At 40.3% G+C, this 27,668-nt stretch overlaps 1 protein-coding gene and 1 long non-coding RNA gene across 3 annotated transcripts in view; one reads left to right on the top strand and one right to left on the bottom strand.

The window, feature by feature from the left end:
* LOC124273059 (glucosidase 2 subunit beta-like) overlaps positions 1-27,668 on the top strand; it is a 32,610-nt gene that overhangs the window by 1,775 nt on the left and 3,167 nt on the right. For both annotated transcript variants that reach the window (XM_046708272.1, XM_046708270.1), the window contains exons 2-6: positions 1,309-1,729; positions 2,217-2,308; positions 4,690-4,829; positions 13,248-13,408; positions 22,669-22,908. In XM_046708272.1, the coding sequence (XP_046564228.1) occupies positions 1,367-1,729; positions 2,217-2,308; positions 4,690-4,829; positions 13,248-13,408; positions 22,669-22,908 (996 nt within the window). In that variant the 5' untranslated portion in view covers positions 1,309-1,366. The remainder of the gene's footprint in view (positions 1-1,308; positions 1,730-2,216; positions 2,309-4,689; positions 4,830-13,247; positions 13,409-22,668; positions 22,909-27,668) is intronic.
* LOC124273060 lies at positions 809-18,589 on the bottom strand. The gene is made up of 3 exons (XR_006897533.1): positions 18,579-18,589; positions 12,526-12,528; positions 809-905 (listed from the first exon to the last, which is right to left on the bottom strand). It is a non-coding gene; the product is annotated as an uncharacterized LOC124273060 (long non-coding RNA).

The raw sequence follows: 27,668 nt of genomic DNA, 5'->3' as shown, positions 1-27,668 counted from the left end.
GGTTTTTAGATATCAACTAAAATGATTTGGCTGAATTTCTTTACCACCTCGGATCAGGAAAATTTAATAGTACAAATGAAAACCCACATGAAATATTCCTTTGATTTTACACCTTTCTGGGCATGAATATCATGTTGGTCAGAAATGACAGGACATATAACATCCCCACAACCACAGAAACTTTTGCTTTGTATTTATTTGGAATTAATAGTTATTGTTTTATTCATTTTTGAGACACAAACATCAGATATCCTGGTCTGAATGCATCACCTTCCCATACTGAAAACTTCAAAGCTAATGAGAACATTCAGTGACCTGATAAGGAGGTGTCCACAGATCTTCCTGCAGAGAGATCGTATGAAGTCTACCATATTTTCTCTAATAATACTGGGCCTCTAATAAGCGCCAGGAGTAAAGCAGCTCACTAACAATTACGGTAATCACACCCAGTAAGCGCAAAAAGCGCCGGGCCTCTAATAAGTCCCAGGTCTGGAAGTCAGTTGAAGAAATAAGTGCCTGTGCTCTTATTAGAGGAAATACAGTTTATGGTCTGGATTGAATGATGACACCCTTCACCAGAGCGTCAGTGTTTCATCTTATAAATCTCAAAAAGTCAACTGTCAGCTGATTCCATGGCATTGTTTTTGACCAGGATCCAGTTGTGAATTGTTTATGTGAACTCACAATATAGGCATTATGAAAAGAGTGGCAGTGTTTATTTGCCATGCAGTGTTTCACCAAAAAATGTATATGAATGAGTACTATTTTCCTGTTTTGTTTAGAATCATCTCCAAGAATAGCACTGCCACAAATTGTTTGTCTCACAATCCCTGAACCACATTACTTACCCTTCTACCTAGCCCTTTCTGCTTTGCAAAAAGCCCTAAATAAGGTCAATCTAGATTCTTCACATCCCTTATCACTGGGGTTCCTTTTCAATTTAAAATGAGTCATTTATTTCTGAAATAAATATTTATACTTTTGGAGACTAAGCGTTGGTCTATGCTACACGGTACTTTAGGCTGCTCAGTATTCTCCATGAAGGTTTGACTGATTGAATTATTTTACCCAGCCTAACTACATGTCATGTGAAAAAACCCAATAGATAATGTAAGATCAGAGTTAAAATATTGTTTTAGTAAATTTAAAAAGATTTTTGTTTTCTTTTGCTTCCAAATGAAATCAACAAAAAGCAATAAGAAATATATTTGTGGCAAAGATGTTAAAAGAAACAGTTGTGTATATATTATTGAACATATTTTATTTGTGAGCTTGGACTAAAGGTCCCATTTCCTATTTCTATTTCAGAAGAGAACATGGAAGTTTACATGATGTAGCTGAGGATAAACCTGAGGATGTACCGAAAATGGCTCTCAAACTGTGTAACCAACGTATCATATTTAATCGGAAGAAACAAACTCTGGCCGTGCTGGCTGTAGTTGTACTGGTCTTCTGTCTGATGCAGTGGTTCTCCTTGTTGAAGCTGAACATATTCCATCAACAGCAGGGGGAGACCCTCCTATATGACAACAAGAACAATAATGGCAGGAGGGCAGGAACACCTGACAAAGACACCATTGAATTATTTTCAAAACCAAATGAACTTGACACCCACAAGGAAGTGATGGGCAATGTTAGACAGGAAGATCTTCCACGTGGTGTTCATGTCGATGATGCTCACCTATTCAAACCAAATGACCAATACATGTTCACCTGTATTAGAACAAAGGTAAACACACAGACAATATTTATTGATGTTTAGTGTGGATTGTTTTAACCCCCTAAAAAGAAAGGTGAAACAGTCTCAAAGAGCACTTTTTGCTTCAAGTCTGTTTGGTGCAAACGTAAGTGTTCACAGCATATACAGTGCGTGTTATAGGATAATGTGCATGTCTGTCAGTAACTGTTAGTAAAGTAATGAGACAATCTTTATCAACAGGGTTGGTGGGGTAGCGAGTGAAAGCGTCCAATCATCATGCTAAAGAGGTTCGATTCCCCACATGGGTAAAATGTGTGGAGCTAATTTGTGGTGTCCCCCACCATGATATTGTTGGAATATTGCTACATATGGCAAAAAATTATAACCACTCAGTTTCTCTGCACGTTTGGCAACATATTCTCTAGATAGCAAACCTATTTTCACCGACTAAAGAAGATAATTCACAAAAGCATGTAATGTGAGAGCCATGAAAGAATTGTGGTGTAAATGGTTTCAGAGTGAGATTCCTTGGGAGCATGTGAATGATGACTACTGCGACTGTGAAGACTCCAGCGACGAGCCGGGAACTTCAGCATGTCCAGACTCCAGGTGATGTGATTGATTGATTGTTTGTTTGAGTGGCATTTTTAGAAGTTGAGACGTACAATATGGAACACGTTTTTATGGATAACAACTTCTTTATTTCGTGAGTGCGACGTTTGTCAAGCAACGGTACAAGAATCTGTATCGAAACGTCGCACTCTCGAAATAAAGAAGTTGTTAACGTCACACTCATTGCAGTAAAGAAGTTGTCTATCCACAGAACTTGGTTTTCCATAATCCAATTCATTATCCCTATCATCTGGTCATCGCCACAAAGCTGGAATATTGCTGAGTGAGGCATTAAAGTAACAACAATCAATCAATATGGAATACGTTTTTATGGATAACAACTTCTTTATTTCGTGAGTGTGTTAAAATGTCTGTGATAAATACAGATGTTGTGATCTGTACCTGTCTGAGCTGTAACTCGCTCTGTTACAGCTCAGGTAAAATGGTAAAACAATCATGACATATTAAGTTTGTTGTTGGAGATCGAACAGTAGAGAGAAAACCTGTTTCACATTTGGATGAAACTCAAACCTTTATTTGGAATGTAGTTGCAAGGCGATTTTATAACCCATTTGTAAAGGGTTGCATCAATTAGTCCTGCCAGGGTCTTGGGTTTGAATAACATCGGTTCTCGGGACACAGATCCTTGAATGTGGTTAAAGAATTTTGCTTACTGGGCCTGACCTAGGTTTGATTCCCAACAGGGGTACAGTGTGTGAAGTTTATTTTGGGCATCCCCAGCTCTGATAGTGATGGAATAGTGCTAAAAGTGACATAAAGCCAGTTGGATAAACCCTGTGACCTATGTCACTTTGAACTTTCTGTACCGAAGTAATGCTGATTTTTCATTAAATCTAGCTCAAACACCTACTCAATGACAGGCTGACAGCAATTTATTATGCTGTTCACACACAATCCTCTCCGCCATATGAAATTCTGTGGATAGGGCATAAAATCCATTTCACTCAGTGTCAGGCTGTCTCTCAGGTTTATTGTATACTGTAGACAGGGCATAAATCCCACTCACTCACTCACCCATTCATTGAGCATTAGACTGACACAATGCTGTGTGAAACACTGTTGACAGCTCGCTCGCTTGCTCACTCACTCACTCACTCACTCACTCACTCACTCACTCAACCACTCAACCACCCACCCACCCACCACTCACTCACTCACTCACTCACTCACTCACCTACTCACGAATTCACTCATGAACTGGTGCCACATTTACTCACTCACTCACTCACTCACTCACTCACTCACGAACGAACGAACGAACGAACGAACGAACGAACGAACGAACGAATTCACTCATGAACTGGTGCCACATTTACACAGACTGGTCATTTGACCCAGGCACTCAAAGCACGAGGCAAGCTAAATTATGCAGATTTCCTGACGACCATTCATTATTCACGGCATAACTAATGGCCATTTTGACAGCACTTCATGACCTGTTTGTCAAGCAGTGCCCATGCCACTGTGTTCGGCAACGAACATGACCAACCAAACAGCTGAAGCTGCCCTTGAACAACCAGCAGTTAACTTATATAAACCATTAAGTTCTTGAAATGCATTTAGAAGTTAGAAGAATGAGTGAGTGAGTATGGTTTTACACCACTTTTAGCAATATTCCAGCAATATCATGGCGGGGGACACAAGGAATGGACTTCACACATTGTACCGAATGTGGGGAATTGGACCCTGGTCTTCGGTGTGACAAGCAAACGATTTATCCACAAGGCTACCCCACCGCCCTGAAGTTAGAAGAATATGAATACATGATATGTTTTATGGATGATGAGGGAGCAAGAATTAACTCTTGAAACGTTGTGAGAAAGAATAAAAAGAAGTTGTTATCCATAGATCTGGTCATGTATTTATATATACAGCATTGTCTAACAATTAATCATAAAGCCTTTCAAAACTAAAAAATCTTGCCAAATTGGCAAAATAATTCAAATTCAAATTCTAAAATAAAAAGTCTACTCAAAAAGCCACTTAAAAAGCTAAGAATAAATGGAAAAACATTCATAACTGAATTACAAATAGGTCACACAAAATTAGTGTGGATCACTGCATTTAATATTACTCACAGGATTGTCTGGTTCAGCCATGATTGTTTACAAACTGCAGTCATATGGCTGGAACATTGTTGATTGTAAGGTTAAGCAACAAACAGATTTGTATGAAAGACTCTACATTGTTTCAACAAGGTTTAGTTTCTGAATACGTCCTTATTGAATTTTTTATAAAGTACATATGGGTAGGATATTTTTGTGTTTTCTTTTAAATGGTACTTGCATCCATTATTTTTGTAAACATGAGAATGCAGTGCTAAATGCAACACAAATGGTTTACATATATGTTTACAGATTCTACTGCACATACCAAATTCCCCACGAAGATGAGCAGTTTGTGCCAGGAAGCAGAGTGAATGATGGGATATGTGACTGTTGTGATGGCAGTGATGAGTGGGGTGGTCACAGGGTACCAGAACACATGCACTTGACAGGTGAGTCATATCAGATAACTGGAAACAATTTCATCAGGAAGTGTCATATCCCATAGCTGGAAACAGTGTCATATCAGTTAACTGGAAACAATGTCATCAGGAAGTGTCATATCACATAACTTTAAACAGTGTCATCAGTAAGTGTCATATCAGATAACTGGAAACAATGTCATCAGTAAGTGTCATATCAGATAACTGGAAACAAAGTCATCAGTAAGTTTCATATCACATAGCTGGAAACAATGTCATCAGGAAGTGTCATTTCACATAGCTGGAAACAATGTCATCAGGAAGTGTCATATCACATAGCTGGAAACAATGTCATCAGGAAGTGTCATATCACATAGCTGGAAACAATGTCATCAGGAAGTGTCATATCACATAGCTGGAAACAATGTCATCAGGAAGTGTCATATCACATAGCTGGAAACAATGTCATATCACTTAACTGGAAACAATGTCATCAGGAAGTGTCATATCACATAACTTTAAACAGTGTCATCAGTAAGTGTCATATCACATAGCTGGAAACAATGCCATATCAGATAACTGGAAACAATGTCATCAGGAAGTGTCATATCACATAGCTGGAAACAATGTCATCAGGAAGTGTCATATCACATAGCTGGAAACAATGTCATATCAGTTAACTTTAAACAATGTCATCAGGAAGTGTCATATCACATAACTTTAAACAGTGTCATCAGTAAGTGTCATATCAAATAACTGGAAACAATGTCATCAGTAAGTGTCATATCACATAACTGGAAACAATGTCATCAGTAAGTGTCATATCAGATAACTTTAAACGGTGTCATCAGGAAGTGTCATATCACATTACTTTAAACAGTGTCATCAGTAAATGTCATATCAAATAACTGGAAACAATGTCATCAGTAAGTGTCATATCACATAACTGGAAACAATGTCATCAGTAAGTGTCATATCAGATAACTTTAAACAATGTCATCAGTAAGTGTCATATCAGATAACTGGAAATAATTCCATCAGGAAGTGTCATATCACATAGCTCAAGACAATGTCATCAGGAAGTGTCATATCAGTTAACTGGAAACAATGTCATCAGGAAGTGTCATATCACATAACTTTAAACAGTGTCATCAGTAAGTGTCATATCAGATAACTGGAAACAATGTCATAAGGAAGTGTCATGTCACATAATTTTAAACAGTGTCATCAGGAAGTGTCATATCAGATAGCTGAAACAATGTCATCAGGAAGTGTCATGTCACATAACTTTAAACAGTGTCATCAGGAAGTGTCATATCAGATAATTGGAAACAATGTCATATCAGATAACTTTAAACAATGTCATCAGGAAGTGCCATATCAGATAATTGGAAACAATGTCATCAAGAAGTGTCATATCAGTTAACTTTAAACAATGTCATCAGTAAGTGTCATATCAGATAACTGGAAATAATTCCATCAGGAAGTGTCATATCACATAGCTCAAGACAATGTCATCAGGAAGTGTCATATCAGATAACTTTAAACAATGTCAGCAGTAAGTGTCATATCAGTTAACTGGAAACAATGTCATCAGGAAGTGTCATATCACATAACTTTAAACAGTGTCATCAGTAAGTGTCATATCAGATAACTGGAAACAATGTCATAAGGAAGTGTCATGTCACATAATTTTAAACAGTGTCATCAGGAAGTGTCATATCAGATAGCTGAAACAATGTCATCAGGAAGTGTCATGTCACATAACTTTAAACAGTGTCATCAGGAAGTGTCATATCAGATAATTGGAAACAATGTCATCAGGAAGTGTCATATCAGATAACTTTAAACAATGTCATCAGGAAGTGTCATATCAGATAATTGGAAACAATGTCATCAAGAAGTGTCATATCAGTTAACTGGAAACAATGTCATCAGGAAGTGTCATATCACATAATTTTAAACAATGTCATCAGGAAGTGTCATATCAGATAACTTTAAACAGTGTCATCAGGAAGTGTCATGTCACATAATTTTAAACAATGTCATCAGGAAGTGTCATATCAGATAACTGGAAACAATGTCATATCAGATAACTGGAAACAATGTCATCAGGAAGTGTCATATCAGATAATTGGAAACAATGTCATCAGGAAGTGTCATATCAGATAATTGGAAACAATGTCATCAAGAAGTGTCATATCAGTTAACTGGAAACAATGTCATCAGGAAGTGTCATATCACATAATTTTAAACAATGTCATCAGGAAGTGTCATATCAGATAACTTTAAAGGTCACATAAACCCTAGGGGGTACAAATACATAAATCACTAACTGGCATCGTTATAAATGAAACCCGTCATTAAAACTACTCATTTCGACCTTAAATCGACTTAAATCGACCTTTTTGACAACAGTGCACAATTCTCACCTGCGAACGAAATTTCAACCAATCAGAGCGGCGCGCCTCTGTGACGTCATATAATGAATAGCTTTGAGGGCGATGCAGAATTCATCTACATTTTAAGGGTTAAATTATCTTGTTTACAGGCTTGTATAAACCTGAAATCGCGGACAATTGTTATGGAAAATGAAAGCTATATGTTCTCACAATCTACTGTCATTTAATTTTGTCTCCTGCTTTGCCTAGTTTCCAAGTTACAACTTGTTTTCATAGACGATTCTGTCAAAATCGATTGGTGTCGTTAGGCCCTATTTGTATAATGACTGATCTAAATTGATCCCATTTCTGTGTTTTTACCTCGATATTTATTCATGTCATGTAAAAAATCTGTTTGTATTCTCAAAACAGTGTCGGCCCATAAGTTTTCACATGCAATACAGCAATTAATACTCCCTTGTTGTAACCCGTGTTAGGTGGTATAAACCTACACATGTTATTTGTCATCATTCACTTGATGGTCAGTTAATGAATTTATAACAGGTATAATTAGTGGTAACACACTTAGATTACCCGACAAAGGTTCCCATTTTGCATTTCTTGTGTCTGGAGTAAATATTCAACATTATAAACATCGATCAAAGGATTAACCGATAACACGCTCATTGATTAAGTACTTTTGTCTTACACAGCGGAATTGTCAAAAGGTAGTGTTTATGTATGTAGATTTACTAATCTATACTGAATACACTCTGTCGTGGTCGGTGTCTGCGTAAAAACAACGCCCTTCTTTCAAAGGATTAACCGGCAATACATTGATTGATTGCCCATTATTGGCTAACTAAATTACTGTTTTTAAAGAAAGGCGGACATTATGCAATTAGTTGCCAGGTGTGCTATCTTGGGTGACCAATGAGACTATACACCAATACCTGAAAAGATTTATCACTTTTTCAGTATATTAAACTGTTAAAAGACACATCATTTGGAACAGTTTTGTGGATATTGATGGATACATTCCTCGAACAAGGTAATGGCCTTATATTGTTCCTATAATTTTAATCTGTTTTAATTTTAATATTTGCATTTTGTTTTTATTCATTTGTCGTAGCATTCAACAGAATCATAGTTTTCACCGTGAAGTGTAATGAGACAGACAACATGCACTAGGGTGTGTGTGCTGAATTATGATTCACATTGGCAAACTATAAAATGTCTAGATATTACAGTTCTGTTATAAATTCACTACAAGTATCAGCAGATCGTCTGCTTTTTTTTAGTTTCAAAATGCATACAAGTATGATAATAAACTAATTAGGATTATAAGACCAAATATAAAGACGCATTACTGACTAGTATCTACATACTGGTGAGTGGACATTAACCATGGAATGTAGCAAGAAATTTATATCAAGAGTATTGTCACTTCGACCCCACGTCGCTTCCTTTGAAGAAATCGCTATGTTATAACCTGTGTCATGCAAAATCCGTTTGGTTATGATTCCAATACATATTTAACTCACGAGTAGAAAGTAGTCTTGATTTTCTAACTTGTTGAAAACAAACTATAATCTCATTAATTCTAACAGATTTTTATTTTTGAAAATGGCGCATACTCTTTCGGGAACATCCGCCAGTCTGAGGATAAATGGTATTTAGGTTTGTTTTCACCGAAGTTACAAAATCAAAACTACTTTCTACTGGTAGTAAAATATGTATTTTATTGATGGCCAATAGGATTTTGCATGACATAGCGGTATAACATAACAATTTCTCTCTCGTGGCAGCGAGGTGGGTGTCAATATAATACTACTTACAATATTATTGTTACTGACCACAACCTCACTTCCAAGGAAGAAATCGTTATGTAACAAGTTGTGTCATAGAAAATCTTTATGGTCATCAATCATATGCATATTTTACTACAACTAGTAAGTAGTTTTGATTCTTTAACTTCCGTGAAGCGACATCTGAACACAAGTAAGATATCGCTTCAGGCTTCCACAACGCCAGCCGCGACTCACAAACATAACCCATTTAGCACTAACCGCGGGTCCTGTGGAAATTTGTGCATGGGGCACCATCGCCCGACCCTAGGAGCAATTGACGACAAAGCAACGATTCGGCATGTCGTCGTTGATGTCGAGAAATCATCAAAATGATGAGCGTGCTACACATTTTCTATACAACTAACTGAAAATCGCTCCTCATATGACGCCACTGCAGTGCTCTGGCGACAGAGTTACGTGAACTCCGTCTGTGGTTTCAAGCATGGCGAGAGGGAAGCAGGCGACTTTTTGGCCACTTTTAATCGCTCGGTATTAATTAACCACAAGTTTTTAAAGAATAAATTTGGTGTTCCGCATAAGACTAACCACAAATCTTTCATATGTAATGGTTAAAAGAGTAACAAAAAACAAAGTTTAGTGGTTCTTTAAACAGTGTCATCAGGAAGTGTCATATCAGATAACTGGAAACAATGTCATATCAGATAATTGGAAACAATGTCATCAGGAAGTGTCATATCAGTTAACTGGAAACAATGTCATCAGGAAGTGTCATATCAGATAACTTTAAACAATGTCATCAGGAAGTGTCATATCAGATAACTGGAAACAATGTCATATCACATAATTGGAAACAATGTCATCAGGAAGTGTAGGGTTTGTACACAATATGTTACCCCTAATACCTGTGGTAAAGGAAACAGATTTACTCCTTAATTTTAAAGAATGAATAAACTTTTATTTTTTGTACTCTTTTAACCATTTCATATGAAAGACTTGTGTTGAGTCTTAAGTGGAACACCAAATTTCATACTTAAAAACTTGTGGTTAATTAATACCGAGCGATTAAAAGTTGCTGAAAAGTTGTCTACTTCACTCTCTCCCGCCACGGTGCGGGATGGGTGTCAAAGTGACAATATTGCGTGATAAATGTCTTGCTACATTCACATGGTTAACGTCCACTCACCACTATGTAGATACTAGTCGATCTTCTTCCTCTCAAAGAAGTGATCTTCTTCCTGTAACTGTGATGAGCGAGGCTGATCATCATTTCACTATCACTAGCGTCTGGCTCGAACAAATAAGGTCTAGTGATTGTTTTCTTCATTGAAAATTGAATGGAAAGATTGTCTCGGTCTGAATTACTTCCGGACATGTCAGAGTCTGCTTTGTACTGAAATGCCAACCCATTGAATTAACCATATTTAAATCACATGACGTAAATGGTTTAACCCCCCAGCCAGACCTAGCCAACAGGTAACCGTTATGACAACAGGTGATGTTGACAGAATCGTCTATGAAAACAAGTTGTAACTCGGAAGCTAGGCAAAGCAGGTGACAAGATTAAATGACAGTAGATTGTGAAAACATAAAGCTTTCATTTTTCACAACAGTTGCCATGATTTCAGGTTTAGACAAACCTGTAAGGGACCGTTCATATTTTATGGCTAGGGGGGGTGATGATGATTTTTATGGAAAAGCATGTACAATATGAATGTCCCCCCCTAAAATTTATGTACAAAGTAAGTGACCCCCCTTGCATGTCATGTACAAAGTCAATGACCCCCCTTCCCCTTTCTTTATTTTAAAAGCATAATTTTTCATATTTTACTGGACCCGTGAAGATCCGGGGTAGAATAGGTCTTCAGCAACCCATGTGCTTGCCATAAAAAGGCGACTATCTTGTCGTAAGAGGCGACTAACGGGATCGGGTGGTCAGTTTCGCTGACTTGGTTGACACATGTCATCGGTTCCCAATTGCGCAGATCGATGCTCATGCTGTTCATCACTGGATTGTCTGGTCCAGACTCGATTATTTACAGACCGCCGCCATATAGCTGGAATATTGCTGAGTGCGGCGTAAAACTAAACTCACTCACTCACTCATATTTTACTGTACAAAATTGCTGAACCCGCCCCCCAGAAACATGTGTACAAAATTGATGACCCCCCTACCTTCCCAGAACAAAATGGGTGACCCCTCTTAAAATCATCATTCCCCCCACACCCCACACCCCAAGCCATTAATTATGAACGGTCCCTAAACAAGATAATATTACCCCCGGAAATGTACATGAATTCTACAGCGCCTCTCAAATGCATACCTCACATTACGTTACGTTGATTGAAATTTCGTTCGCGGGAGAGAATTGTGCACTGTTGTCAAAAAGGTTGATTTAAGTTAATTAAATGTCAAAATGAGTAGTTTTAATGATGGGGTTTCATTTATAATGATGCCAATAAATGATTTATGTATTTGTACCCCTCTAGAGTATATGTGATCTTTAAATCCTCAACCCATGGTTAAATGACATTGTTAGTTGTGATCTGTAACACAATATTACGTAAAGTGCATTCAAAATTATTGGTTTATCTTGCATTGGATCTTTCAGTTTCCTATTCTGTCTGTACAGTAATATAAAATTCCTTCCATGATCATAACTAAAGCATTGACATGATCATCAATATATTTTATGCTACATAGTAAAGTTAAGGGAAGACAATTGAATGACTCACTGTCATCATTGTTTCTAGTGTTTTTTGATGTCTGACTTGTGTCTGGGGGGTAGCCTTATGGCTAAACCATTCACTCATCACCCCGCAGGTTTCATTCCCCACATGGGTACAATGTCTGAAGCCAATATGTCTGGTGTCCCTAACCATGATATTGCAGGAATATTGTTTAAAAGGGGTATAAGGTCATACTTGGCAGTCAGTTAATGAAAGATTAATGAAAGACTTTTTTATAGCGAGTGTTCTGTCTCGCCGTTAGCAGGACGCTGTTGCTATGTGTATATATTTACTTTAATAATAGAAACATTTCTACCATCATGACGCGTCCAGCTGAACCACAATACTCAATAAATATTATACAATGTTAATGTTCTAAGGCACTGCAGTTGACTGCACAGTTGTGTCCCTCCGTCATGTCAGGGTTTCCTGGTTCTTAGAAGCCAAGATTTTCCCTAGTTGTAACCTTTGGTTTGTCACCAACATCTCTGTATAGTGTTCATTATCAACTCAACTTGACTCATACTTAATCTATCAACAATCTCATCATGTGTTATCTATTCAGTGAATTGTAACCCCTGAAGGTCCGGGTTAGAATGAACCTTCAGTAACCCATGCTTGTCGTAAGAGGCGACTAAAGGGATCGGGTGGTCAGGCTTGTTGGCTTGTTTGACACATGTCAACGGTTCCCAATTGCGCAGGTCAATGCTCATGTTGTTGATCACTGGAATGTCTGGTCCAGACTCAATTATTTACAGACCACCACCATATAGCTGGAATATTGCTGAGTGCGGCGTAAAACTAAACTCCCTCACTCCCAGTGAATTGTACACCACTTGGGCTGCAGATATAGGTCTGATGTAGGCTAATGTAGAAGTTCACTACAGACCTTATTACACAGCATCTCACATTTAGACAGACATTGTAGTCCATTTGGATCAAAAGCAGACTGATGAATTGCAATCTAACTTGAAAACTACAAAACATACTATCATTAAAATTTGTCACAGTTCACTATTTGTTACGAGGGAGGAGTGCAAACTGACAGGTGTACGCAAGGCACATGCACAATACTTAGTGTTAATGTGTTAGACAAAGTTAATGATTCATTTACCAGTGCTGTGCCGTCTCCACCCTTTCTTGCACAGCTGGCTGTTCCCCTCTATGCACTCCTCCCTCATAACAAATAGTGAACTGTGTTAAAATTTTAATGATAGTTTGTTAAACAACTTTTGTATTTTTAGGACATAAATTCTGCCAAAAAATCACAGAGTTGGTCTGATGTTTTGATTATGATCAGCGTTTCATTGAATATTATATGTTTTTTTAGTTTTCGAGTTAGATTACAATTCATCGGTCCGGCTTTGAGCCAAACAGACTATAGCTATAATGTCCAGACTGACTAGAAATCAACACAGCACATAGACCTTTCATACCCCTCCCACCAGAAGTCAGTTTGATAGACTGTTCTAAAACTGACATCCCTACCCTCTGTATTATTGAAATACTTGTCACTTTGTCTGTTTTAGAGGAATCTCAGGAGAAGAACATCTATCAGTCTCCGTGTAACAACCACTGTGAGAAGATTGTGCATCTCCGCAGCAAAGAGGAGCAGATCAGACATGAGGGACAGAGGAAGAGGAGGAAGTATGTCGACCTGGCCAAGTCACTCCCCGCATCTCAGCAGCAGGTGGGCGATGGCATGGTGCTGTGTCACTGGCACATGCACACCAATGTCACAGTTTGAATGATATGCTTTTGACCAATTTATTATGGCCGTTTTGTGGAGGCCATTATAAATTTGAGTTGTTTGTATATGGTAAGCAAGCCCTACAAGTTGTGATATGAACAAAAGGATGTCTTGGATGTTCCAATTCTGATAGGTTCTAATTATGAAATGGCCTGTAATACTCTCAGATTGTGGTATCAGTTTTTTTATACAGGCCATTACATGTGGTGGGGGTCTGCAAGCATTTTCGTCACATTTGGTTTGCTGTCCGACAACACCTCAAACTTAATCATGGATAGTTTTACTACTCTCAATCTGATCACTTTTATTTTGACTTTTGTGTTTTGCTAAAGGATGTAGAAATTAATTGACAAATTTTTGTTTTTGAGAAAAAAATCAAAATGGACGCCATTATGGCCGCCATTTTGTTTTGTCGTGTTTTGCCTTCTCAGCGTTTAAATTTACATAAAAATTAACACCGAATGTTTCCATTTACATCCAAAGTTGATATTTTCTATGTTGTTTGACATTTGTATCTCCTAGAGTGATGGCTTGGGCACAAAGCAAGTCATTTTGTATGGTCATATCTCGGTAATATGATATTTTACAGCTTATTCTTTGAGACAGGGGTATTTTAGCGATTCTCCGACTTTTCATGGAAATGTGTGGTAGTGATGTATTTATCGAAAGTTAACATTATTTTTGTAACTAGAACAGGTTGTTTTTGTTTTCTCTTTAGTTTTGTTAGCCACCATTGTACTTTTACTACATATACATAGTGGAGGACTAAATTTTGTACTGATAAAAAAATCAAACAATTCATTTGGTGTCAAGTGTTTAATACAGTATTGGAATAGAACTAAATTTCAATGATATGGTCAGTGAAAGCTTCACACTCCTAAATTATTTGATGAAATAACATTATCAAAAAGTGTTTGAAAACTATGCTTCATGGCCGATAACTGGTTCTAAACTCTGGTTGTAGCTATTCATACTGTTCTATAAGAAAACTCTTAAATCACTTTTGATACATTCACTGATTCAGAAGCTCTCAATTAACACTCATTTTAATTTCTTTCATATTATTTGTTACTCCATGTCAGAATCAGAGTCAGGTACTGGCAACAAATCAAAGGTGTTCGGGCAACAAATACCTGACATACAAACAGACATGCCTCTGTGAACACTAGATCATTCTGTCTACATCGACATACCCGTAGATCTCTCCGCTGCATGCTGACTTTTTGCATTTACATGATGTCAGTTCAACCAATCCACGGGGAGCAGGATCTCCCGACATCAGAATAGGGATAAGCTGACCAATACAAATGCTCCAACCATGGTCAACTGGTGAAGTAATGTTCATGATTGGTTGCAGAGACTGTTTCCAAACATGCACTTGGTAGTTTACTCGCTCAATGTGATGTTTTAGACTGTTGGATGTTGGGAGTTTTTCTCCCTTGATTCTGAAGTCATTGTATTGTTCTCCTAGAACCCTTCATAATTTTTCTAAAAACAACACATCTATGACATCTTCTAAGGATAAATTCGCGGGGAGGACACAGGGTGGGAACTACTCCCCTTGGTGATAATCCAGAGGTAAGTTTACTAACAATTACTAACAATACATGTAATTGTTCCTAATTATAACGTAAACATTCCCTCTGGAATATGGTAGCCTGAATCCCAAGTAAGGAAGGAGGGTTACCCTTGGAAGATACTACCCTCTATACCACTAACTGAGAGTTGATTGCTCAACCTCCTAAGAATAACTATGACTTAGTCAGAGATAAATAATTTATCTCCAGTTTGGTCAGTAGCAGTGAGGGAATACATTCCCAGAGATGGAGAGTCTTCTAACTTCCTACAGTTATGGTTGATATGATAGATATCATGATAATCCTAATCCGTATTAGTAGGAATTATATAATTCCTGACATCATAAATCCGGATTACACTAGATTCCTATGAATATATCATGATTCTATTCAAGTCTCGAATTGTGTCATTAAACCTAATATTCCTTAAACTTATGACATCACTTCCGGTAAGTATGACATCACTTCCTGTTTGATGATATCACTTCCGGACCCTAGAGACAATCTCTATGATGTAATACTAACTAACCTAGTTGACGTCACTTCCAGATCTATGATGTCACTTCCGGTTCTATGACGTCACTTCCAGTTAACTATCATTAGACTATAAATGTGCTCAACTCAAACCTTAAGGTAACCACCTTGAGCTTGTAAATCATATTCTAACCTGAAGCCATCAACCATAGCTCAGAAGTTAGAAACTCTGTCCATATTGTGCTCGGTTAGGTGATACATCTAAATGTAAATTCTCTTACCATGTCAACTTGTCTTGCTACATGCTGTCTCTTGACCAGTATCCATCATCCTTCCGAGTGGTCCCTCAGATAGTCCCAGGCACCATCTCTCACTGCGTCATCCTTCCTGAAGATGCAGATGCCAGGTCAACACCCCCACTCCCCCTACCCCCAAAAGGGGCAGTCAGGCGGAGGCAAGGTGCTGAGCCGCTACTAAAGGTCCTAATGAATGTAAACCTTCAATAGAGGGAGCAACATCCCTGAGGTAAAATGGATAAAGGTATTAGGAGATTTCCATTGACAACTAGACACAACTTGTTCTAACGGAACTGATGACCAAGCCACTAAGGATGAAGCTAGGGCTCTAATTTCATGGGGGGAGAATTTAAGATCAATTAAGTCTTGATTCTGATCCCTATAAGCAAAAGATAGTCTTTCTGAGCCATGAAGATATGGTATTCTTGGATATCTCAGAGTCTACATTTGTCTTACATGAAATAAACAGTCTGCGACGATTTCGTCTAAACGTCGAAGTACGCTGAATGTACCAGGCCAAGGCACATATGGGACACAAACGTCTAGTCCTATCCGATCTAGAGGTAGAGGTAGGAAGCTGAGGTATACGATATATCCTATGTCCCAAAGGACCACAAGCTGAAGTTTAATTCTTGGCAATGAATTCCGGCACAGTTCTAAAAGTTATCTGTTTATATCCTTCCGAAAAAGTGATGGATTTAAAGTCAATAGCATGTAATTCCGAAACTCTGGAAGCCGTTGCAAATGCCAAGAGAAATGCCGTCTTAAATGCCAGATACTTTAGAGAAGCGTCCTGCATAGGCTCATAAGGAGATTTTTGAAGAGATTGAATTACTAACGTTAAATCCCACTTAGGAAATATCGTTGGAGACGATATATCCTTAATCTGAAAGGATCTCATCATTTTGTGAAGCGATGTATCCGAGCCCACAGATAAACCTTGAACGTCCATGACTGAAGCAATAGCTGATCGATATCCCTCAATAGTATTATGCTTTAAATGTTTCTGTTCCCTTAGGAACAAGATAAAATCTGCTATCATTGGAATGGTGACAGGCACATCCAAGATTCCACACTCTCGTCTCCACTGGATGAATCGTCGCCACATAGCGTCGTACAAGGCAGCTGTGGAAGGTCTAACGGATTCTGAAATAGCTCTGGTAGCTCCACTCGTAAATCACTGTTTCCTGAGTGAGCTTGAGATAGCTTCCATATGTGTAGCGCAAGTTGACTGACATTCTTGTGAAATCTGTTGGACTTGGGTTGACTGATTATATTGTGCCACAATGGAAGACGTAGAGGTTTGTCCACCAATAGCTGCAGTAGAGTGGGAAACCAAGGTCTGGCAGGCCACGCTTGTGCCACTAGATAAACTGGACAGTCGTGTTGTTGAATTTTTAACAGAACCTCTGGCATTAATTTGAATGGAGGAAACCTGAACTGAACTGAAACCTGCGGCCGTTCACCGCAATTGATTCCATCCTAAACTTTGGCGGTTTCCTCAAAAATTGCTTGTTCAACACTTTCAAGTCTATTATCATGCGCATTTCGTCCGAATCCTTCTTGGGGACTAGGAATACCGGTGAATAAAACCCGCATGTCTGATCCCCTGGAGGAAGTTCTATGATTGCCCGTTTCTTCAGTAACTGATTTATTGCTAAGTTTGCTCCTGCTAAACGTTGGCCTTGAAGAACAAACCGAAGACCCTCTGGAAAGCAAGTCACTGGAGGCTGCTTGTGCCAAGGAAGAATAAACCCCCTGCTCACGACAGACAGGACCCACTCGTCTGATGTTATTAGTTTCCAATTGTCTAAGTATTGGGCCAACCTGCCCCCTACTGGAGATTGTGTCACCGGACATACAAAGTCAAATTCCAATATAGAACAAACTTTATGGATAACAACTTCTTTTTATTCGTGAGTGCTAACAACTTCTTCCAATAACATGTAGAGGATCGTTTCCGATTCGTAAGGAAGAGAACGCTGAACAGTGAGACTTGAGTCAATATTTCTTATGAAAAATCTACCTCCCTACCTCTACCCCTAGATGAGGATGAGCCTCTAGTAAAAGCCACATTTGTTGAACACGCTCTTTAATCCGAGGCACGTTCAAATGCAGACCTCTGAAACTTCTGACTACGACTTGCTGAAGATGGAGCAGATCTAGTGTCAGCCCTTCCTCTATTTTGGAATAAAAGAGCCGACGCCAAACGTTGATTCAAGTTCCTCGACGTCAAAGCATCTCTAGCCTCAATAGCCTGTTGACATTGTCCATTAAAGGTGTTATCCGATTCCAAGGGCTGGTGAAACAGAAAATCCCATGAAACATCCGGTATATTCCTCACTGAATCTAGCCGCTGTATCCGCTCAATAGCTGTAAGTCAGCCCAATATTCACTTCAGTCGCCATCGCATCGGCTAAGGACTGATACACTACATCCAGAAACGAATGCTCTAACGCCACCTCTTGAGCAGTCATGGAAATCAAAGTGTCTTTCTTAACTCCTGTATAATCTTGAAACACCGGTGGGAGCAAAGCACGAACTCCCGCAGAAAACCAGTTTGAATAAGATAGGGTATCAATCGCCGAACGGGCTGTCGTATCCAGTTCCTACAATCCTTGAAAGTACAGAATGGTGCATAGTCACGAGAGCCTCTAGCATCCTGTAACTGTTTAATGTCCTTGTTTAAACTTGGTTGATTGGCTGGGATAGCACGATCATGAATGGAATAAATGGGTTTATGAGAAACCCTATGCAAAGAACTCAAGTTCTTAGCCTTTGAGAGGCCTAAGTTGTAATTCTCCAACACATTCTGAAGTGGTGATGAATGTGGTAATGACAGCCTGGGCATCCGTTCTGGGAAGGCAACCTGATAATCCGAGTTCCACGGGAATATCTATCTCCTGCTCGTCCGACGGCGGTGGTAGAATATTAGGATAAAGTCCGTGCAAAAATTCCAGCTTTTCCTTAAATGACCAGCCCGGTTTAAAATCCTGTGCTGACATGTCCATAGGTTGTACCGTCAACAACCCTTCTTTCATGGAAAACTCCGGTTGTGAAAAAGGATAAACCGATGAATCCTTCTGATCCGTCACATCAGACACTAACGGGATTAAGGGCGGATTGTCGGTGTCAAAATAGCCTTGCAGGTCCGTAGCCATGTTTTCTGAACCGCTAGGCCCGTGCAAATAAGACTGCTTGGTTGATACACCGTTATCCATAGCAGCCGACCCACTGGCCTGGCTAAAGCCGGGGTGGGAATCCCGTGCCGTCTGGACCGAGTCAGACACCGTGAAACGCTTGCAGGTCGGTCTCCCCGTGGGAGAAGGTAGCAGGCTGTATGCGACAGGAAGCAGCCACGGATGACTGGCTCCCGGGACAAAGGACGCGGAGTGTGTAGCCTGAGCCAGGGTCACCCCGGATCCGGATCCGGCTGGGCCGACTCCTTCCCCGTCGCTTGAAGCCCTAGGCTTCTCCCCCTGAGGGGACCGGCCTCCTACGTACACCAGGGCATGGTAACCGGCTTTCCCGGTCATTGCACCCCTGGTTTCCGTAGGAAGTGACTTTGGCCCCCTGCTCTTGCCATCGACCACCAAGCCACTGCGGCTATCTGCTATCTTGCCGGATAAAACAGGATCCTCCAAATGGTTTGACAGGCAATTAAATGTTTCGTCATTCCTCATCTCCATATCCCATACAGATTTATCCATGGCCGCCTGGATATCGGACTTAAATCCCACCAATAGTTCTGAGAACGCAGATATATCCAACTGGGGAGAGGATTTTGATTTAGATCTGGAACGAGACTTCGGTTCAGATTTAACAGATAAAGGCGGAGATCCATGAACTTTCTTCGAGATTTGTCCATCAACAACCAATCTTCTTCAGACATTTCCTGACACAATAAGCATCGATCCGAGATTGAGCAAGGTAAGCCTTTATAACAGGAAGCACACAGAGAGTGGGGATCAACATCCGCCATGAATTTCTGACATTACAGACATTTGCTCTGTGCCATACTTGTCAATCAAAAAGGGCGGGAAAACTTCAGACCCTAAATACGTTGGAAATATATCCAATACAAATGCAAAACAGCAATGCGATTGAATATTAAATGGAATGCGATTTGTAACTGACCTATATATGGAGAATTGAAGTCTTGATTTGAAATGAAATTTCACTCGATTCTCTGCACGTCATGCCTGTGGACCATACAGAAAAATTATGAAGGGTTCTAGGAGAACAATACAGTGACGTCAGGATCAAGGGAGATAACTTAGGGGTAGACTAGGTATACCACTATGAATAGCTATGACTTAGTGTTAAAATTTCTTTTGATTTTCTGTATGTATTCTGTGTATACACAGGAATAAGGCTACCATAATCCAGAGGGAATGTTTACGTTATTACTCATCACATTGAGCGAGTAAACTACCAAGTGCATGTTTGGAAACAGTCTCTGCAACCAATCATGAACATTACTTCACCAGTTGACCATGGTTGGAGCATTTGTATTGGTCAGCTTATCCCTATTCTGATGTCGGGAGATCCTGCTCCCCGTGGATTGGTTGAACTGACATCATGTAAATGCATAAAGTGCATGCAAGAGTCATGCATTCACAGAAATTTATTTGTTGCCCGAACACCTTTGATTTGTTGCCAGTACCTTCCAATACTGTATATTATTAAACACTTGACACCAAATGTATTAAACACTTGACACCAAATGAATTGTTTGGTTTTTATATCAGTACAAAATTTAGTCCTCCACTATGTATATGTAGTAAAACTACAATGTCGGCCATTTTGTAACAACCTGTTTTAGTTACAAAAATAATGTTAACTTTCGATAAATACATCACTCCCACACATTTCCATGAAAAGTTGGAGAATCGCTAAAATACCCCTGTCTCAAATAATAAGCTGTAAAATATTATATTACCACGATATGACCATACAAAATGACTTGCTTTGTGCCCAAGCCATCACTCTAGGAGATACAAGTGTCAAACAACATATCAACTTTGGATGTAAATGGAAACATTCGGTGTTCATTTTTATGTAACTTTGGGAATCAAAACACGACAAAACAAAATGGTGGCCAAAATGGTGCCCCATTTTGACTTTTTTCAAAAACAAAAAAATTTCAATTAATTTCTACATCCTTTAGCAAAACACAGAAGTCAAAATGAAAGTGATCAGATTGATAGTAGTAAAACTATATATGATTAAGTTTGAGGTGTTGTCGGACAGCAAATGAAATGTGATGAAACTGCTCGCAGACCTCCACCACATATAATGGGCTGTAAAAAACCCTGATACCACAATCTGAGAGTATTACAGGCCATTTCATGAGCCTAAGACATCATACTAAGTGAAAATAGAGTCAAACAAAATCATTACTGGGGAGGCTACGAAATCCTATTTCTAGGCCCTTTTTGAGATTCTCCTGGACTATATCATTAATTGCCCTTTGGAAGCAATCCTCAAGCCCACCTTTATCAAAGGGAAGCTACTCTAGTCCATCACATTCAATTCTGCCAGTCATTTCTTCGCCACAAGGTTTTGAAATACGGATATAATGACAAAATGCAACAAGGCAATACTTTCTCTGATTTTTCACCAGAGTTCAACAGCTTTGAATTTGAGAAATGACTCAAGGCCATAGAAAATATTATAATAATAACGTTATTATTCTTTGGTCAGTAAAATAAAATCATTCTGTACCAAACTTAAGCAAAGTTTAAATCTTCAGGTGTTTCTTTAATATGGAATCAAAGGCAGTCTCTGGTCACTGCAAAAACACTTTGTCACTCCCTGTTCTTCCATCTACTGACTGCTAACTCTTCTATTAACTCACCCCCAGCTCTTCTATTACCCATTTGTGGTGTCCGCTGCCGTGATATTGCTGGAATATTGCTAAAAGCGGTGGAAAACTAAACTCACTCACTCACTCTTCTATTAACTCACTTCCTACTCTTCTATTAACTCACTTCCTACTCTTCTATTTAACTCACTTCCTACTCTTCTATTAACTCACTTCCTACTCTTCTATTAACTCACTACTCACTCTTCTATTAACTCACTTCCTACTCTTCTATTAACTCACTTCCTACTCTTCTATTAACTCACTTCCTACTCTTCTATTAACTCACTTCCTACTCTTCTATTAACTCTATTAACTTCCTACTCTTCTATTAACTCACTCTATTAACTCACTTCTATTACTCTTCTATTAACTCACTTCCTACTCTTCTATTAACTCTTCTATTAACTACTCTTCTATTAACTCACTCTTTCCTATTCTTCTTCTATTTACTCACTTCCTACTCTTCTATTACTTCTACTCTTCTATTAACTCACTTCCTACTCTTCTATTAACTCACTTCACTCCCTACTCTCTTCCATTCTTCTATTAACTCTCCTATTCTTCCATTTTACCTACTCTTCTATTAACTCACTTCCTACTCTTCTATAAACTCACTTCCAACTCTTCTAGTAACTCACTCTCTACTCTTCTATTAACTCACTCCCTACTCTTCTATTAACTTACTTCCTACTCTTCTATTAACTCACTTCCTACTCTTCTATTGACTCACTCTCTACTCTTCTATTAACTCACTTCCTACTCTTCTATTAATTCACTTCCTACTCTTCTATTAACTCACTCTCTATTCTTCTATTAACTCACTTCCTACTCTTCTATTAACTCACTTCCTACTCTTCTATTGACTCACTCACTCACTCTTCTACTAACTCACTCCCTACTCATCTATTAACTTACCCCACATTTCTTCTGTCTACTTACCCCCCAAACCCTCCAGCTACATACTGACCCTGTTTGTGCTTGCAGGAGTATGGTCCAGAGGGAGCGTTCTACCAGCTGACAAAACAGTGTTTCCAGCACCATACCACAGAGTATGAGTACACCATCTGCCCCTTCTCATCCGTCACCCAGCAGAAGTTCCCCCAACCCCGCGTCTCCCTGGGGCAGCGCCCAAGATGGGAGAAGCAGAAGCCTGGGGACTATGTGCTGGTCATGGCCGAGGGAGACGCCAAACTGTGTCCTCTGGGTAGTCCTAGAAAAACTAAGGTAGGAACTGGTAACTAATGGTGAGTGAGTGACTGGTTTTATGCCACGTTAAGCAATATTCTGATAAAATCATGACATGGAGTCATCAGAAATGGAATCAACCCAGGTCTTCAGCATGACAAGTGACCACTTGAACCACTAGGTTACTCCATGGTGCCAATAACAAGTGGGCAATGCACTAAAGAGTATATGAACATGTTACATGCTTCATAATGGAACAACCAGACATACTAATGTTATAATTTGTAGATTTTTTAGTATGTTTTATAACACTCTAAAAATGATGATTTGTCCTTATCCTGACTCATGATCTTTTGCTTAGCTCCCTCTTCTATGCGAATGTTAGTGGAACACTTGAATCCTTTGTAGTTCCATAAAGCGGACGTAAAAGTACACTCACCCATGAGTTACCTCCCTTTTCCTGTGCAAACAGTCATGTGACCAGCCTTACTTGTCACTCTCTCCCTTTGTGCACTGGAGTCCTGTATACGGCATATATCCTTTAGATCCTATTTATCGAAATTACGCTGTGTATGGTATTTGGCCATAACTAACGTGTATTATATGTAAAATTTTGAAGAAATTGATTGTATTTTGTGACATATTTTCATCCCACCTCATGAAGCAGACGTGTTTGATGAACCACCGTTACTTCTGCCTGAAGTACCTACTAGATCGGCGACGCAATTGACCTCCACGACTACTAGATCGTCTCCTGCAACTACAACAGCGGGCCACCTGTTTGATGACCAACCACCAACTTCTCAACGTAGTGAAGTTGAAGCACACAACACCTCAGTGTTCGCGAACGCTTCGTCGACGCCGCATCAGTTCCAGTCAGCGCAGATCCAGGCGACTTCATGAGGCAATTTACTACCCAAATGATGGCCATGATGGAGCGACGGTTCAATGAGGAATCGAAGGCACGACAGACCTCACGTCAACCGGCAACGTTCACAAACCCTCAGACCTGTGCGAACCTGAGATACCTCTCAGATCTACGTCTGAAGACAACGTTGGCGAACATTCACGTTCGAGAAGATCATCACAGTGTGACGACTCTGCCATCATGGAAGAAGATGGAAGATTCGCGAAGGCCACTAACTCTACGAGAACTACGTCTGCGAACCCTCAACGTTCGAGATAGCCTAGAAAGCCATCTCCGAGATCCAGCCGTTCCAGATCTAGATCCCGCACTCCTCACAGACCTTCAGAGGAACGTTCGCGAAGGCAAGGCTCACAAGAAGGAAGTTCGAGAAGGCAAGGTTTGTGAGAGAGAAGTTCACGAAGGGATGGATCACAAGACAGGTTCGCGAAGAGATGGATCACAAGATAGAGGTTCACGAAAGCAAGGTTGGCGGAAGGAAGGTTCGCAGAAGGAGGATTCGCGAAGGCATAGATCTACGGATCAAGAACTATCTGACGAACATGGCGACTACGTCTTCTCAGAAGCGGAGGTTACAGCTTGGATAGCTAATGGATTGAACTTAGGGTCTCCCTCCAAGGAATTGGATGAAGTTTACACATATAAGATGTGCAATGATGACTTCGACTTGGTGACTATACCTCCTATTGAACCAATATCCAAGGTGCCTTCGAACCTACGCTTGGCTTTTGAGAAAGCCACTAAATTCCAGAATCAACATCTGCCACCATTTAATGCGAGGAAATTCCCGTTACATCACATGAACCCCTTTATGAGAGCGCCGGACTTAGATGAAAATATGAAGTTGGTCAACGACTCTCTCGGAACAAGATCTACAAGGTGGAGGATAAGAAGTTGGCCCAAGTTGATTCTGCCACGAGGAGATCCTTCTTCGGACTAGCGAGATCCAGAGCAATCACTGAGGCATTGATTAACAAGTTCCAGAACCCCAGTTCGGAAGAAGATAGAATGATATTATCTGCTCTGCTCACTCAGAAGAAGGACCAATACTTCATATCGGACCATATTGCCTCAACGTCGGCGGGTCTCACCTTGATACGGAGACAGGGTCTACTGGCATCATGTTCCTGGAGCGGCAGATTTACCCAACCGCTACTTAGAGCTCCTTGGGCAGCGCCTACCATCTTCGGAGGTGAGATAGATGAAGCAGCTAAGGAAGCTACTCACGACTCAAGGGAAGTCATGATGATCAAGTCTATAGATACTCTAGCCTACGTCATTCGTCATACTTCACAGAAGTACAACAACAAGTTGAAATATTCCGGTATCCAGAAGGCTAAGGAGAAGAAATACTCCAGCTTCAGAGGCAGGAAAAGCTCTTTTCGTCTCCCAGCCGGAAACTACAGAGGAAACTCAGGGAGAGGACGTACTCCCAGAGGTTCCAGAGGAGCTAGATGCTGAAATTGGGGTTCGGAATGACTGGATACTTCCACCCCCAGCTGTTCCTGCAGAACCATCGACAGTGGGTGGACGTCTCTAAAGGTACTGGGAATATTGGGGAATACTGGATGACGACTACGTCTCAGAAGTACTGCGAGAAGGGTACAGAGTGCAGCTCAAGGCCACACTACCGTTAACCCTCAGACTGATGGTCTTCGACTATGCAGACGAGCCAGCAGACAAACTGCAAGAAGCCATCAACTCGCTTCTAACCAAGAATGCGGTAGAGAGAATAGATCAACATCATCTCACGCCAGGCTTCTACTCCCCAATTTTCCTAGTACCCAAGAAGAATTCCAAAGAGAAATTCAGGTTGATTTACAACATGCGGAAATTCAACAAAGACTATCTACTCAAACCAGAGAGGTTCAGAATGATCCACCTGCCTCAACTCAGACTACTCGTCCATCCAGCAGATTACATGGCCAGCATAGACCTACAGGATGCTTATCTGCACATCCCGATACATCCGGAATCAAGAAGATATCTAAGATTCCTATTTAGAGGTCAGCACTTCCAATGGAACGTACTACTGTTTGGAATATCGTCGGCTCCGTGGTTATTCACACAAATAATCAGGCCTATCGTCACCTACCTACGTCTTCGAGGTCTACGCAATACCTTTTATCTGGGCGACGGCATACAGGTTCATCAAAATGCCAATCAACTCAGACAGCAGCTGAACTTCACAATCAAATTGCTCACGCAACTAGGATGGCTGGTGAACCTGATGAAGAAGAACCAAAACAAGATCTGCAATTTCTGAGAATAAGATTTATCACAACACAGAATCGAATTGTGGTCCCAAAAGATCATTGGGTCAAGATACAAGTCATCCATTAACACTATGAACATGGCAATGTCTAACTATGGTCGAGTTCGCTGAGCAGCAGAATACTGATGGTCCACACGGACAACTCAACAGTACCATTCTCCATAAATCGGCAAGGATCAACAAGATCGCCAAGCTCACATTCCAGTTGTTCAACAACATGGAGGATGCAAACATCTGGATAAAGGCGTGTCACATAGCAGGAGCCAAGAACGTGCTAGCAGACGCTCTCTCCCGACCCCTTCGTCCGTCAGCCATGGAATGGATGCTCCATCCAGAAGCATTTCGGCTCATCATAAGGGAAATAGGATCCCCATAGACCTGTTTGCCACGAGGTTCAACAAACAACTACAGACGTTTGTTTCACCAGTACAAGATCCCCAAGCATGGGCAACAGATGCACTGAGCATATCATGGGAAGGACTAAACGTATACACGTTACCACCTCCGATCTTGTTACCGAAAGTGCTGTTGAAGAACAGACACAGGTGCTACAACTGACTTTGGTCGCACCCTATTGGCCAGCGAGAGTCTGGTTCCTAGACCTAATAGAAGATCCCGGAAGTCCAACACTCAAACTACCAGAATGGCCGAACCTACTCAGACATCCGCACACCAAGCAAGTCCACAGGAACCCAACACTGATCCAGCTACACGTGCGGACCATATCAAAACCTGTCTGAAGAAAAGAGGATACTCCGCCAGAGCAGCGAAAGCAGTAACCTTAGCGTTACGCAGATCTACTCACAATTTGTATGATGACAAATGGCAGAAATTTGAGCAATATGCAAGGCGGAAAGGCTTCACAGCTATGAAAGCTTCTCATCCTCAAGTGGCGGAATATCTATGTCACCTCAGATATACAAGACAGCTGAAAGGTTTGACATTATCCACATATCTGGCAGCCATCAGTACAGTCGCTATGAAGTCAGGCATCAAGTTGACGAAAGTACCAGAATTACTTGCTCTGCTGCGATCTTTTAAACTGGAGGACCAGCAAAAGAACTTCAGAGTACCAGCCTGGGATCTGAATGTAATTCTACGACTTCTCATGAGTGATACCTACGAACCTCTAGACCAGACTACCTTCGAGCTACTCACACAGAAGACTCTGTTCCTACTTGCCCTAGCCACGGCAGCTTGAATGTCTGAGATACATGCGCTGGAGTTTGGACAAACTAGATTCGACACGGGGCACCGTGCTGCAGTACATCTAGGACTTAGATGGGACTTTATTGCAAAGAATCAACTACCTGGTCAACCAGATAGACAGTTCCATGTACCAGTGCTATCTACGATCCTCGGACCAGAGGACACCCAGGACTTATCCTTGTGTCCTGTCAGAGCCTTGAAGATATATCTTCAAAAGACACACGAAGTCAGAGCACTGGCGTCAACACTCGCTCTGCATGGAAATTGCTCTATATCATCAATTATGGAGGGCTGCTTCTGGAAGTCGGATACGGTGTTTGCCAACCACTACCTCCGAGACATAGCCACCAAAGACATTCACCAGTTTGGCCCTTTCGTTGTAGCACAACG

This window comes from Haliotis rubra, unplaced genomic scaffold, assembly GCF_003918875.1.
Source record: "Haliotis rubra isolate DU_JTF1 unplaced genomic scaffold, ASM391887v1 Scf176, whole genome shotgun sequence".
NCBI classification, from domain to species: Eukaryota; Metazoa; Mollusca; class Gastropoda; order Lepetellida; family Haliotidae; genus Haliotis; species Haliotis rubra.
This window is presented reverse-complemented; position numbering and strand designations above follow the sequence as displayed.